Source organism: Panthera leo, chromosome D1, assembly GCF_018350215.1.
Source record: "Panthera leo isolate Ple1 chromosome D1, P.leo_Ple1_pat1.1, whole genome shotgun sequence".
Lineage (NCBI taxonomy): Eukaryota > Metazoa > Chordata > Mammalia > Carnivora > Felidae > Panthera > Panthera leo.
In genome coordinates this window covers 103044936-103061491 of record NC_056688.1, presented here as the reverse complement: position 1 = coordinate 103061491, position 16556 = coordinate 103044936, and the positions used below count along the sequence as shown (strand labels likewise).

The window sequence follows — 16556 nt, the reverse complement described above, 5'->3', positions numbered from 1 at the left end:
GGAATTTTAAATGCATACTACCACGTGAAAGAAGCCAATCTGAGAAGGCTGGTTTCCAACTATATGATTCCAACTATATTAAACTCTGGTAAAGGCAGAACCATGGAGACACCTGAAAGATCAGCAGTTGCCAGTGGTTTGGGGGTGGGGGTGGGGAGGATGACTAGGCAGAGAACAGGTGATTTTTAGAGCAGTGAAAACACCCTGTATGATGCTACAATGACAGATTCAATTCTTTATACATTTGCCTAAAGCCATAGCGTATATACCACCAAGACAGAACCCTAAGGTAAGTTATAGAATTTAGGTGATTCTTTTGTCTTTTTGAAAATTATAATGTGAACTTGTTGATTCTGCAAAATGACTCAGTCAAGACAGAGATTCATTTAGATTTGATATGTATGTACCTCCCAATGAAATGTGCCAAAACAGTACATACTTTCATTTAAAAGTACATGATTCTGCTTCTACTCAGAATCTTAAAACAGTTGTTCAATAAAAGAAATAATTACAATTAAATATGACTTTATACTTAATACCTCAATTAACTACTTAAATTATTTTTATTCAAAACTTGTCACACTCCATTTACCTCTGACAAAATTTCTACTCCAATGTGTATGTGCCTATATGGGGCATATACATGTGCTTTGTTCTTGGGCTTGTTTTGAACCCTACTTAACATGTATGTTTGCGTTGGGTAGAAAAAAATATAAGTACAACAAGCGAATAATTCAAATATCATTAGTCAAGTTTGACAAGTGGGTCCCCAAATTTTTAATGTTTTTATTAACATTCCCATTCAGGAATTACATTTCTGAACATGTTTTTTTTAAAGTTTATTTATTTATTTTGAGAGAGAGAGACTGCCTGAGAGAGAGAGAGAGAGAGAGCCAGCAGGGGAAGGGCAGAGAGAGAGAAGCAGAAGAGTGAGAAACGCAAACAGGCTCTGTGCTGACAGCAGAGGGCCTGAGACAGGGCTCAAACTCACGAACCGTGAGATGATCACCTGAGCCAAAGTCAAACACTTAACCAACTGAGCCATCTGGCATCCCTGAATATGTTTTCTTTTTGCCAAACAATAGACTTTTGAAGAGAGAAGGATGTCGCTTCAGAAGTTTAAATGCAGCATGGGTCTTAAAAAGTAGCTCATTGCATGGGGAAAGTCTGAGTGGAATTAAAGAAGGTTATGCACGCCGTAATGTTAAATTCCCAATCCTGTAGAAAAATTTGCCTTCTCCACCACCTTCTTGAATGCACACTTGACCTCTTTGTTTCTCAGGCTATAGACCACAGGATTCAGCATGGGGATGACCATAGAATAGAACACGGAAGCCATTTTGTCTGTGTCCATGGAATGGCTGGAACTGGGCTGTAAATACATAAAGATGACTGTCCCGTAGAAGATGGAGACTGTAGTGAGGTGGGAAGCGCAGGTGGACAAAGCCTTTTGGTGCCCCTGAGCTGACTGCATCTTCAAGATGGATATAAATATGAATAGGTAGGAAATCAATATAACCAGAAGAGCAAAAAGGGCATTAAAGCTTGACATAAAAACAAGAACCAGTTCACTAACGTGTTTATCAAAGCAAGAGAGAGCCATGACAGCTGGAACATCACAGAAAAAGTGATGGATCAGATTGGACTTACATAAAGGCAGACTGAATATGTCCCCAACATGGAAAGAGGCATTCAGAAAACCACAGATGTAGGAGCCTATAGCTAGAGAAGCACACACACCTGTGGTCAAGGTGGTGGTGTAATGGAGGGGTTTGCACACTGCTGTGTAGCGGTCATAGGCCATTGAGGCCAAGAGGTAATTTTCCACAGTGGCAAATGCTACAAAAAAGAACATCTGAGCAGCACATGCATTGTAGGAGATGACCTTGTCTCCCATAAGTAATCCAGCCATGACCTTGGGAGTGACAGCTGTAGAGTAACAAAGATCCGCCAGAGACAGGTTACTGAGGAAAAAGTACATGGGAGTGTGGAGACGAGAGTCCAAGAGAATCAGCGCCATCATCCCCAGGTTCCCAACCACATTGATGAGGTAGATGAGGGTGAACATGATAAAAAGGGGGATCAGCAGTTCTGGGTCACTGGTTAGTCCCACCAGGATGAATTGTGTCTCTTCTGTCCTGTTATCCATCAATGTGATCAGGGAATTATGAGATGTCCTGTTAAAGAGAAATAAAGGAGAAAACAAAAAGAAATTCTAATGACATTGAAATGTATAAATACCACGTGCATTATTTCATTAATAATTTGTACTTCAGAATGATCCTGGTCTAATGTTAAGGGATTTACATATAAATATGTGTGTTAGAGTATGTGTGTGTGTGTGTGTGTGTGTGTACAATGGATAGTATTATTTTAATTCTACCATTGAAGGAATTAGGGATTTGAGGAATTATGTGATATTTTACAATGATATCACTAGTATGAAAAAGATTCAAGTTTGAAACTCAGTTTTGACCTAACCAGAATCTGTGCACTTTTAACTCCTTCACTTGGAATATTTAAAGGTGGCAATAACAATAAGGATGAGATTAGGGAGAAAAGGTTACACTGCAGTTTGATCTTACTAAATCACTCAGTTCCCTTTGTAGCTTAAAGAAGAGTCACTTCACACTTTCTTTCACCTCCAATGAGAGACCATCTGATAGTGAACAAAATGAAATTACCATATACTCAAGTAGAGCATCAACTATCTTATTTTTTCAAGGGAAGCCACAGGGTATTTTATAAGTATCATTAAATCCCCTGCTAATGGAATTTTGAATTTATACTCCAGCTTCAACTTACTATTTTAGAAAAAATGTTTCAAAACATCAATTTCTCTGCTCAAACAACTCATAGCATGTTTAGCTTTCATACTCCTTTTGTGTGAATTACACTTTTCACTAATAATGTATATGGAATATAGTGGCTTACCTTGCTCCTTGAAGAGAAGAGACAGTCAGTCCTCAATAGTGAGTGTGAAATTCATGAGAAAATCATCCAAGAAATAACCCACACAAACTGTAGAGAAGCTATATGTTCGGTAGTGGTCAAAAGTTTCCAAGTTCTCCAAGGCAGCAAAAAATGAACTAAAACACACCAACAAGGACCCAAGAACCTGGGCTCAGATTCTGAATCTACCATTGATTCATGCTGTGCCCTTGGAGAAGTCACTTACCTTCTCCTTATTTGTAAAATAAACATAGTAAAAATACTTCTCCCACATATTTTACAGAATTGTGTCTGTAAATAGCAAATAAGGGAAGGTCTATAAAATAACTCAGTAAGGGGTTACCATTTTAAAGCCACTCAATACAACTTTTGTCTTGAGGTGCGTTCCTTGGTCATGGTTGCAGGCTGACAGCAACTCTTCAGGGAAGGAGAAGGCCTGAGGGCAATGATGCCCACTGACATTCAGATGAATGTAGGATGATCATGGAGCCCAGTGTGCAATCTGATCTCTCTAGAATGATGCTATGTGGACTGTTGTTGCTATTTCAGAGGCTGATATAAGGGCACCAAAAATGAGTTATTAAGATATGGGGCTCAGGGGAGGCTCTTTCAAGAGCATCTATGGCTCTTCATCCCACCTTCCTACGGAAGAAGCAATTAAACTACCTACGGGGACCTCGCTACATGTATTGAATGGGTATGCACAGTTGTCATTACTTGGTATTTCTTTTTCCCCCTGAATGTATGATTTAGCTATTTTCAGCCTACAATGGGTCATATGGGGACATTCCACACCATCTTTGAAGACTTTCTGTAACTCTAAAAAAATTATACATTCAAATAATTAGATTTCAACAAGAGAAACATCCCTATAAAGAAAAAAAGTGAGTCTTGTAATAGGCTACACTGTCCCACAAGTAGTAGCATGACATTTCTGTACATTGAAGAAAAATTTACAAATATGGAGATGTTGCAGCCTGTAATTAGACAGAGACCAAAAAATGGAGCCATGAGTGCACATTCCCAGAGGTAGCTTCGGTATAGAATGGGGCTCCCTGCGGGGCAAATTAAATGCATAAATGTTGCGCATTACTTTGGGACTTTGAAAGTACGTTATGTTTATTACTGACAGTTATTTTCTGGTTTATCTTCTATAAGGATATTTTGAACCATTTCAGTCAGGTGTATGTTCCAGAGTGCATGAAGTAATTTTCCAAATTAAATCATATAGCAAATTTTATATAATCTCTTCTTAATGTATTTCTGTAATTTACTAAATAGCATTTATCTTGTGCTTCCTTGACACCTTGCAAGCCATACTTCTGAGTAAAAAGTATAAAATGGTTTGAGGTCACACAGCTGTTGAGATTTCCAGGCAATCATGCCAAAAGTGACGGCTGCAAGCACTGAGTGAGAACGTAGATGAAAATATTTCAGCAAAGTGGAAAATAAGCTATAATACAGGAAATGCTGTAGGAGCATATCTAGACAGTTGCTACAGAGAATTCCCAAAGACTCAAGGACCTAACATATGGTCCAATTGGACTCAATTTATTCATTTGTTAGATAATTATTTATTGAGAATCTACAACGAGTCACATACTCATTTTGGTATTGGTGATCATGTGGTAAATACAACGGATAAAGTCACTGTTCTTATGGAGTTAGGTTCTAGTTAGGAGAGATAGTTCACAAAGTAAAAGGCCGATAACTATACAACAGGCAAGTGTTTGTAAGGGTGACAAAGAATAACGCAGGGTGAGAAGTTGGTGTATGCGGGAAGGAGAAAGTGACGAATTTTTAAAGGTAGGCAGAGAAGGCCTCTAAGATTAAGGAGACCCTGAATGGACTAAGAGAAGATTTCTTTCAGAAGGAACAGCAAGTACAAAGACCCTGAGGTGGAAGTGTATTTGAGTTGTCCAGAAATACCAAGGAAATCACTGTGGATGAAGTGAAGGAGAAGTCTGGGAGAGGGACAAGAGATGACCTAACAACACTGCAGTATGAAAAATAGGAAACATTAGCCATTTCAAAGCATTTTTAGACAGAAAAGTGTGCATTCTTGATAGTCTCTGTTCATTTTTTTAGCATTATGAGAGTTTGAGGTTACATGTGAATAACGGAAAATGTGTTTATTTCCCTCCATTTTTTGTGTGTGTAGTCTAGATCTTTTGTCCTTTTAAAAAGTGTAATGTGAATATGTTGACTCTACAGAATGACTCAGTCAAGACAGAAATATAACTCTTTTTATTCTTTTAAAATTGTTAACATTTTTATTTGTTTTTGAGAGGCAGAGAGAGACAGAGCATGGGCAGAGGAGGGGCAGAGAGAGAGGGAGACACAGAATCCGAAGCAGGCTCCAGGCTCTGAGCTGTCAGCACAGAACCTGACGCAGGGCTCAAACCCATCAACTGTGAGATCATGACCCGAGCTGAAGTTGGACATTTAACTGACTGAGCCACCCAGGCGCCCCAATACGACTCCATTTAAATGCGATATCTATGTGTCTTTCAATCAAATGTCCAACAAAGAAAATACTTCTATTTAGAATTACTTACTTTTTCTTCAGTTAAGATTTTACAACAGGAATTCAGCAAAAGAAACAAATATTATTAGACACAAATTTATATTCTAACCCCCAAATTATTTAAAATCATTTTATTCAAAACCACTGACACTTCGTTTACCTCTGCCAAATTTACCACTGCCATGTGTATATGTCCTCAGAGTCATAGAGGATGTGTGTATGTGTCTCTGCTCATAGACTCGTTTTTCCCACTGATTTACATGTATGTTTACACAGGCACGTGGTAGAGAAAATGCATGTGGAACAAGCGAATAAAAAAAATGCCATTAGTAAGTGTTTTGAGAAGAAGGACCCCTGGCTTTTCATGGCTTTCTTTGAGCCATACTAGTTCAAGTATTATATTTTGGACATACTTTATTTTTACAAGACAGCAGACTTTTCAAGTGTTAGGGATATAACTTGAGGAATTAAATGCAGGGTAAGTCTTAAAAATATGAATGGGATAAACCGAGAGAAATGAAACTAGATTATTGTGCATAATATAATATTAAAATCCCAGTATGAGAGATGATTTTGCCTTTTCCAAAACTTTCTTGAAAGCATTCTTGACCTCTTTGTTCCTCAGGCTGTAGACCACAGGGTTCAGCATGGGGATGAGCACAGTGTAGAACACGGATGCCATTTTGTCTGTGTCCATGGGATGGCTGGAACTGGGCTGTAAATACATAAAGATGACTGTCCCATAAAAGATGGAGACTGTAGTGAGGTGGGAAGCCCAGGTGGACAAAGCCTTTTGGTGCCCCTGAGCTGACTGCATCTTCAAGCTGGTTATAAATATGAATAGGTAGGATAGGATTATAACGAGAAGAGCAAAAAGACATTAAAGCTTGACACATACACAAGAATGACCTTACTAATGTGTTTATCAAAGCAAGAGAGAGCCATGACTGCTGGAATATCACAGGAAAAAGTGATGGACCACATTGGACTTACAGAAAGAAAGACTGAACGTATTCCCAACCTGAATGGATGCATTCAGGAGACTACAGATGTAGCAACCCATGGCCAGAAGAGCACACACGCTCATCGTCATGGTGGTGGTGGGATGGAGGGGCTTCACACTGCTGCATAGAGGTCACGGGCCGCTGAGGATAAGAGATAACGTTCCACAGTTGCAAAAGCTGCAGAAGAGAACGTTTGAGCAGCACACGCATTATAGGAGATGACCTGGTCTCCTATAAGGAATCCAGCCATGACCCTGGGAGTGACAGCTGTAGAGTAACCAAACTCCACCAGAGACAGGTTACTGAGGAAAAAGTACATGAGAGAGTGGCAATGGGAGTCCAGTAGGATCAGTATGATCATCCCCAGGTTCCCCCAAACACTGATGAAGTAAATGAGGGGTGAACACAATAAAAAGTGGAATCTGAAGTTTTGGAGTATTGGTCAGATCCATCAGGATGAAATCTGTCACTTCTGTATTAGTGTCCATGGGAATTACTAAATTCTTTGTAGTAATGAGAAAGAAAGGAATATTTGGTAAACAGAAAATAGATGGCACTGAAATTTATTTATTTATTTATTTATTTATTTATTTATTTATTTATTCATAAGTATGTTTATTTATTTGAGAGAGACAGAAACAGCACAAGCAGGGAAAGAGGCAGAGAGACAAGGAAAGAGAATCCCAAGCAGGCTGTAAGCTGCCAGCACAGAGCCCTACACAGGGCTCAAACTCAGAGAACTGTGAGAGCATGACCTGAGCTGAAACCAAGTCAGATGCTTAACCAACTGAGCCACCCGGCCCCCCTGCACTAAAATTTAAATATATAAATACACCATTTATTTCACCATTTAATTATGGCAATAATTTATTCTTCATGATTCTCTGATATAAAGCATAGATTTGAACAAAAAACTTAGGACTCAGATAAATGATCTATATGGTTACATACTGTTGAAGCCAAAAGATCCTTACAAGTCCCATAGCCAACTTCTTACTTGTGCAAATGCACAAAGAGAGGCGCAGAAAGAGGTTATGATTTATCCAAGGTCACATATTTGCTGTACCAACATTTCCTAAGTCAGATTTCCTGAGTTTATTGACAGCTAACGTTTATACAGTGCTCACATCAAGTACACGCTTATGTCTTATGTTGAAATATGCTTAATCCTCTCAACAAACCCACAAATGACTAAGTGTTTGTGCAAGTCTACATCAGTATCAACCAATAGAGTCAAGCCTTGGACCCAGGAAAGTGATTTCCTAGACCCAGGCTCTTAACTGAAGTTTAATTGAATTTATTTTAACTGAGTTCACATTTATTCATTGTGTCCATTAGGCCAAACTCAGTACTTGTAGGTGTTCAGTAGAATAGCTATGTATATACAAACTAGATGTACTGGGATAACAGCACAACTACAGTAGAGGCATGTACAACCAGGAATTCCAGTTCAATTCAATTCTGAAGAAGGTATGGCATTGGGTGTTAGAGCTTGGGCTCTGAGAAGAGGTTCATAAGCATTCAGAAAGCAGCCCTACCATTTTCAACCAAGGAGACATTGGTCCTAACATAACTTCCTTGAGCCTCATTTTCTTTATAAAATGAAGATGGTGGGGCACCTGCATGCTTCAGTTGGTTAAGCCTCCAGCTCTTGATCTCAGCTCAGGTCTTGATCTCAGGATGGTGAGTGCAAGCCACGCTGGGCGTGGAGTCCCCTTAAAAAAAAATAAATAAATATGGTAATGGGATGATTCAAAAGGGATTTTTTACAAAATCTAAATGAGGTAATTCATTTTTAAAAAGCACAATGTGGGCATTCATCACAATCCTGATGAATTACTACATTATTATTAGGATGGAACAATGGTCTCCATGTTGGTTAAGGACAGGTGGGGGTGGGATGCAGGGCTTTAAGATGTGGAGGCAGTATGAAGTCTGGCAGCCTCCAGCCTCTTGTACAGTCACAGAGATGGAGAGCTGAAGAGTCATGGACCAGGAATTTCATTCTAGTCTGCAGATCTGTTATGTGGTCAGCTCCATGGTTTTGCTTTTTAATTTTTAATTTGACCTTGGAGCATTTGGTAGCATGTCCATTCTCTGGTAACTACTTTTCTCTATCTCCTCTCTACCTTCTATCTCCTCCTGGCCATTTTGCAACTTCACTTTACATTCCTGTCCCTAAAGGCACTTGTGTGTTTATAAATTTCTAACATACATGATAATATAACCTACAACTTTTAAAGCAAATAGAATGTGCTGCATTCTATGACCACTAATAAGGGAATGACATATTCAGATATAGATATGTTTCACTTTAATCTTCATGATAATATTAAACGTCAGTCGGCACTAGTATCCCTATTTTACAAATAAGAAAAGAGGATTTGAGAAGTTACTTCCTAAAATTACGTGTCTAAGAGGAAGCAGCTCTGAGAATCAAATGTATCTATGATCTATTTTACAACCTACGCACTGAATGACTGCTCTGTCGACTTTCCTAGACGTCAGGAAAAGGGTGAGCTTCGGGGGTAAAGAATATTAAAGTGGAGTACAGATCTAAATAATCTCATGAAGATCCGTCTGGCATCTAAAGAACTGTCCAATCAAACTTTGCTTGTGAACCTCCCCTACAATGACAGGAAAAGATAGAAAATGGGAGGAAATTACCTCCTGCTCAATCAGAGCATCATCCACCTTCCGTCTTTGCCCATCCTCTTTAGGAACATAACAACGTTTCATAAGTGCCACTGAGCTTCCTACTAACGGAAGTGGTTTTTAATTGGACATAAAGTCCCAAGCGTTTCAGAAAAGATGTTCATGGCATTTTATTTTGAGCTCAGATAACTCATAACATCAGCTTCACTACTACTTTTACATGTATTACACTTCTCACTAAAAATGTGTGTGAAATACAAAAGGTTACTTACCTGGTCCTTGAAAACAGGCGATGGAAATCCTGAATGTTTAGTCATTGATCTGAAACTCTGCGGGGGAAGAATGTAGCAATCCCATCAACAAAGCTCCCTCCCGGAAGCTAATCAAAAGGTGCCCTTAGAGTTGTCCCTTACCTGATGTCAAACTTAATTTCTTTATTTGTGAAATAGAGTGTTATTAACACATGGGCATGATTCGCAGGACTGTGGCTGTGAATAGCAAATAAAAAGGCTATAAAACAACTCAGTAAAGGGTTATCGCTTGGACTGCATTCAATACAATTTTCATGCTAGGGGTTTTCCTGACAATGGTTGCAGACTCACAGAAATTCCACAATTTGGGGGAAGGTCAGCATGTGTACTAACAACCATTCGCATTCACACGAGTAAATAAATTACCCAGATGCCTTGGTATATAGTCTGTTCCTTTCAAAATGATGTCAGGCAGAAGAACCATGTTGGGATTCTAAAAGATAATAATGAATAAGAACCAGAAACCTGGAGATCTCAGGGGAACAGGCCCTTGTGAGGGCAGCTCTAGGACTTTCTCCTACTACTTAAGGGAGAGGCAATTAACCATCTGTGAATACCTAGCTTAATGTGTTGAGTGAACACACAGATGCATTTACATTATTATTATTTTTTTTTTTTTTGCCATTTCTTCCTCGTTTTCAGTTTAGGCATAATTCACTTACAGCAAATTTCATGCATTTTTGTGTATAGTCCTGAAAGTTGGTTAAATGCATATGATCGTGAGCCACCAACACAATAAAAATAAAGACTAGTACCGTCTGTCCTCGAAGGTCCCTGTGTTCCTTTGTGGTGAAGCCCTCCTGCCACCCTCAGATCCTGAAACTGATTTTGTTCTTGAGACTTTTCCTCTGGAAAAAATGTCATATAAATGAGGTCATACACTATCTAATTTGTTGAGTCTGGCTTGTTTCACTCAGCATAAGGTGTATATGAGATTCATCCATTTCTTGCACATATCAGTGGTTTGTTCCTTTTTATTGTCAAGTAGTATTCTATTATGTGGACATAACCACACCGTCTATTTCTACATTGTATTGATTACAGTTAGATCAGCTATAAACATTTGCATACAGAACTGTTGTATAAACATAGGTTTGAGTAAATACCTTGAAGTGAGATGGTTAGCAGATATGGTAGATTTATGTTTAACCTTATCAGACATTGCCAAATGATTTTTTAAAGTTTATTTTTATTTTTGACAGAGAGAGAAAGTGGGGGGGGGGGGCGGAGGGAGAGCACACAAGTGGCGGAGGGGCAGAGAGCGAAAGAGAGAGACAGAGAATCTGAAGCAGGGTCCAGGCTCTGAGCAGTCAGCACAAAGTCTAGCATGGGGCTCAAGCCCATGAACCATGAGATCATGCCTGAGCAGAACTCAGACGCTTAATCTGCTGAGCCATCCAGGCGCCCAGGAGAACAATTTTTTTGAGTAATGCGCCATTTTGTATTTCCATTGGTAGTCCATGATAATCTCAATTTCCTCATGTCATTGCCAAACCTTAGTACTGTCTACCCCAGGGTAGAGTATTGCTGACAGAACAAAGAGCCTGAATGAAAATTCTAAGGCTGTGAGAAATTATGTTGGTTATGGAGCAAGAGAAGTCCATTAGCCTCACAACAGCATGTGGCAGAACTATTGCAGAAGGGCAAATCACAGCTGCCAAGAGCTGTGATACTGTTTGGGGAAAATAAGGGACAAGTCAAACATTAAAAAGGGATATTCAGGAAATGATACAGGGGCTTTGTAAAGCTCTGACATATTTCTGGGTATGCACATGTAGTATGCAGGTAAAAACAGAGCTGATGCCAGTTACTTATTCCTGGCTGATCTTATGGTTCCCCACCAAGAAGAAAGCAAAAACCAGGGAAGATTTGTCAACTGCCCAAACTTTGAATAAATTCCCCAAACCATTCCCAGAACCTTCCTTCAAAATGGGTCTAAGAAAAACTTCTGCTGACCACTGATACAGTGGCTACCCTTAAGAGCACAGGCTTATAAATAAGAACAAGGGTTGAAAAGATTGGGCTGAAACTTCAAAGGCTACACACAGAAGGGAAACAGACTCTAAAATCAGTGTAGTTCGATCAATGAAACAAGAATGAGTATCAAACAACAACTCTGGGGATGGTCAGAATTCAAAGTTTCTATACTATGTGATCTGAAGGGCCCATTTTTTCAGCCAAAAAAAAAATTGTAAGGCATGAAAATAAGGAGAAAAATGTGGTCCAAACAAAGGGGAGAATAGTCAATAGAAACTCTCTGAGGGAGGTCAGATATATTCAAAGAACTGAAGAAAACAAGGAGAGGAAAATAAGATGCCAGTGATTCATCTAATAAAGAATAGCAATAAACAAGATGAAAGTTATAAAAAAGGAATAAGCTGTAATTTTGGAGTCCAAATTTTAACCGCATCAAAATTCAATTGTTTTTCCATATCAAGCAATGCCATGAATACAGTTTTTAAAAAGACATGGGGCGCCTGGGTGGCGCAGTCGGTTAAGCGTCTGACTTCAGCCAGGACACGATCTCGCGGTCCGTGAGTTCGAGCCCCGCGTCAGGCTCTGGGCTGATGGCTCGGAGCCTGGAGCCTGTTTCCGATTCTGTGTCTCCCTCTCTCTCTGCCCCTCCCCCGTTCATGCTCTGTCTCTCTCTGTCCCAAAAATAAATAAAAAACGTTGAAAAAAAAATTAAAAAAAAAAAAATAAAAAGACAAATCACAAATTGGAAGAAAGTGTTTGCAAATACAATAGCTGATTTAAAAGTTCATTTTGAGACTGTAGACATCTCGCAATTCAATTATGAGAAAACAAACATTTCGATTAAAAAGCGGGGAAAGGTTTGAGGAGATGTGCTAACAAAGAAAGCATATGAGTGCTAAGAAGCACATGAAAAGATACAAAATATCAATAAGCATAAATACGAAAAGCAGAACGAGACACCAGTTCACACACATTTGTATGGCTGCCATTGAGTAAACAGATAATAACAGATGCTTGTACAGCTGTGGTAAAGGAGAGTCCTCTTACCTCACTGGTAGTATTTGAAGTTGGGGTTACTGGAGAGGCTGGAGAATTGGGACAAACTCTTGGTAGATTAAAGAGGTCGAATAAAATCCTCTGCGGTCTCATTATACAAAAAAAGCAAATAACTACTGGAGGAAGGAAGTCTGTTTCAGGCACAAGGACAATATCACTCACAAGATATATCTGTCTTTAGAAGGTAAAGGAGTGAGGTGCTAGGGCACTGCTCTGGAAACTTCTGAAGACATTAAGGACAGAAGACTTTTTATTTTAGTTTTTGTATATTTTTAGTGTTTACTTATTTTGAGGGGGAGAGAGAGAGAGAGAGAGAGAGAGAGAGAGAGAGAGCACAAGCAGGAGAAAGGCAGAAAGAGGAGAGAGAGGATCCCAAGCAGGCTCCACACTGTCAGCACAGAGTCTGATGTGGGGCTCAAACTCACTACCCACAAGATCATGACCTAAGCCAAAATCAAGAGTCAGATGCTTAACTGACTGACCCACCCAGGCACCCCCATAAAGACTTTTTAAAGTTCCAATCAAAATTCCTGGGAGGAAGCAGCTGAAATTCTAGTGATTATAATGACTCTAGAAGCTCAGTGTATCTAAGGGATAAATTTATCCTCTCCATCCACTGCAAGTGTGGGTCCTTTCAATCCAATAGATTATGAACTAAGAAGAAAAGTTAGCTCATCCCGTATACACATCTAATATATAATATTGAACTAGGGTAAAGATAATAAGGAAAAAGCCACCAACTCATTCATAAAAGTGAACAAAGGAAGACAAAGTTAATTCCAGAATTTTGCTGAGTTGACAAAGGCCCTTACACCATGAGGATGATAGATAATTCTTCATTATATCTTGATTCTTATTTTTGTGACAAACTCTACTTGCCATTCTTTTTCCTAGAACCTCGTTCAGTTTTTTGGAAATTGTTTTCTTACCCATTATTCTTTATTTACAACTTGTGAAGTGATTTTGAATGGTCTGTTCTCTTTGAGGAACATCACTTGGCAGACTTACTTCCACCCATGCAATTTTTTAATTTCTACAGGTGGTTTAAGACTTTTCAATGAAGGCATAACCTTCTTAGAGATGCAGCTCCTTAAAAAACCTGGATGTTTCTTATCCGTTTGGTCCCATATTCTAGTCACCACACCCCAAATTATTTTCTAGATATAGCTCTCTAGATTATTTTATTTATTTTCCTCCTTACTCCTGTATCTTTCTCTCTTAACTTAATAATGCCTGTGATTTTAAGGGACACATGGATGCTGATGTGTATAGCAGTGCTATCAACAATAGCCAAATTATGGAAAGAGCTCAAATGTCCATTGACTGATGAATGGATAAAGAAGTTGTGGTGTTTATAATACCATGGAATATTATTCAGCCACAAAAAAGAATGAAATTTTGTCATTGGCAATGACATGGATGGAGCTAGAGAGTATTATGCTAAGCAATATAAGTCAGTCAGAGAAAGACAAATACCATATGATTTCTCTCATATGTGGAACTTAAGAAAGAAAACATGAACATAACGGGGAAAAAGAGAGAGGCAAACCATAAAACAGACTCTTTTTTTTTTTTAATTTTTTTTTTAACGTTTATTTTTATTTTTGGGACAGAGAGAGACAGAGCATGAACGGGGGAGGGGCAGAGAAAGAGGGAGACACAGAATCAGAAGCAGGCTCCAGGCTCTGAGCCATCAGCCCAGAGCCTGAGGCGGGGCTCGAACTCACGAACCGCGAGATCGTGACCTGAGCCGAAGTCCGACGCTCAACCGACTGAACCACCCAGGCGCCCCCCATAAAACAGACTCTTAACTAAAGAGAACAAGCTGAGGATTGCTGGAGGGGGGGCAGGGAATGGGTTAAATGGGTGATGGGTATTAAGGGAACTTGTTGTGATGAGCACTGGGTGTTATATAGAAGTGATGAATCTCTAAATTCTACTCCTGAATCTAATATTACGCTATATGTTAACCAACTGGAATGTAAATAAAAACCCAAAACTACTAAAAATACTATAAAGAAAGGAAGAAAGAAGGAAAGCCTATGGTTGACATATTGTTGGTGACTAATAGATTGTGGTTTAAAATTACAATGATTTTTACTTGCTTATGTGGTATCCAAAATTGGATGCTGACCAAAGGGGAGAAAGAAAGGACGTTATGGGAAAAAGTAGTAAAGTTTGAATAAACTCTGGACTTCACTTACCAGTAAAGTACCAACGTTGGATTCTTTGCCTTGAAAAATGCAACATGATAATGTAAGACAATAAAACTTTAGGTGCAAAGTTTTGAGGGAAACTAGGTGAGTGGATATCCAGGAGTTCTTGGTGCTACCTGTGAAACTTTTGTGTAAATCCAAAACAATTCCAACATTAAAAGTTTATGAGAGCTCTCTCCCCGGTATCTCACTGCTGCGTTGGTGCAGGTAGGGGATTGAGCTCGAGCTAGCTCGAATAAAGGCTCTTTTGCTTTAAAAAAAAAAAGCTTATGAGAAATAATTTAAACAGTGGGCTCTCTAGATGGCATACAAAGGGCTCAACAGAACTTCTCTTCAGTGAAACAACATCCTCACTGGTGGAAATTTTTTTTAACCCCAACAATTTGAAATCCTTTGAACTTGTCTTAAGGACATACAGCAAATGGAGAAACATGTGCTTGAGGAGATCTGCTCAGTCTCCTAAGAACAGCATTGTGGCATTTAGGCCATGATCCACTTCCATCACCTTCCCCAGCTCTGTGCGGTAGAAGTTATGTTACAGGCAAATGTGTCCAAGAAGGCAGGGGTACTTTCTAACTCCAGGTTCCATTGTGGGCTACAGTATCATTCTCTGCAGGGTGGGACACAGGCATCTCTCATTCTCTCCACATCCACATTGCAGAAGCATGATTCCCAATGAGCAAGGCTGGGAGAGGGGGGCAGAGGCTGTCATCTCCCATCCAGTTAATAGGGTAAAAGCTTTGTCCAACATACAGAAGGCTGAGAGTTTAGGGACCCAATGGCCTCTGCCTCAATTTGTTTGTTGGGTAGTGATTTCACATTGGGAAGGACAGGCCAAGAAACCTAGGGCTATGGTCTTCCCCCTAGCACTTGCTTAAAGAAGAAGAGTATCATTCTGGGAGAGCTGGATCCTGTCTCCTCCTCCAGTCCTAGTACAATGGCACAGAGTTTCTATTCAGAGAGTAGGCAGTCAATGAAGACAAGAACTCTGAAGCTTTGCCTGAGGTGAATGACTTTATTTAGAGCAGGTGAGAAGTTCATGCCTAAGAGTATTATGGAAAACCATGGAGCATTTGGTGATAAGCAATTAAAAGAAGGTTGGAAAATTTCATGATACTGGTAGCAAAACATAAAATGGCAGAGCATCCAGTAGATTTCAAGAGAGAACAGGAGCAAGAGATAGTCAAGAAAAGTCCTCCTAAAATCATACTCATGCCTAAGGGTCCTGAGGGCTGAATACATACCTTACATTGCATCCACTTAAGAGTCATAAAAGCAGGATGCAGAGAAAATGCAAAAGCTTTACCAAACCACACAGTGATCCATAAGCAAAGAGCCTTGAACCCTTTGCACACTTAAGCACAACCTTCGACTAAACACTGGATGAAGAATAAACTACTGTAATCCAGGTATAACTCTAAAGGAGTAGTGTCTGAAAAAAGTCATGCTTATCCCTGTTGATCTGGAAGACGTTGTGCATTCCCAAGGTCACACTCCCTGGAGAGTCATAGGAAGGAAAATTTCTAGTCCCTGGATGAACGTAGGGCAAAATTATAATGTCGCTGAACTGTGAAAGCCATATCCAACACACAGAAACATCCAATGGTAAAATGTGAAAATTGGTGTCTACCTGATTCAGGAGATTTAAGAACAATTTTTTATGTGGAAATGGTGCATGAGTCCCAAGAGTAATCCATAGGCAGGCAGGCTAAAAGATAAATAGGGGAAAAGGTAGGGTCAAGGACATCAGAACCCGCATACTTCAGGGGAAATAGATACACTTTGCTGAATTAGTTCTGCAAGTCATTAGCCACATAAATAAATGACTGGAGAGTGAGATTAGCAGGACAGAGGGATA

General features: G+C 39.4%; 1 protein-coding gene and 1 pseudogene across 1 annotated transcript; both read right to left on the bottom strand.

The window, feature by feature from the left end:
• Positions 1 to 1204: 1204 nt before the first annotated feature.
• On the bottom strand, positions 1205 to 2152 carry LOC122200471 (olfactory receptor 5B2-like). The gene has a single exon (XM_042906092.1). It carries the CDS (start codon positions 2147 to 2149, stop codon positions 1205 to 1207), a length of 945 nt encoding a protein of 314 aa, XP_042762026.1. The 5' UTR covers positions 2150 to 2152.
• A 3737-nt stretch (positions 2153 to 5889) lies between these two features.
• Positions 5890 to 6971, bottom strand: LOC122200469 (annotated as a pseudogene).
• Between the last annotated feature and the right edge of the window lie 9585 nt (positions 6972 to 16556).

What these genes read in the sequence shown, in the direction of transcription:
- LOC122200471 (XM_042906092.1), bottom strand. Translation starts at nt 2,149, where the DNA reads ATGGATAACAGGACAGAAGAGACACAATTCATCCTGGTGGGACTAACC.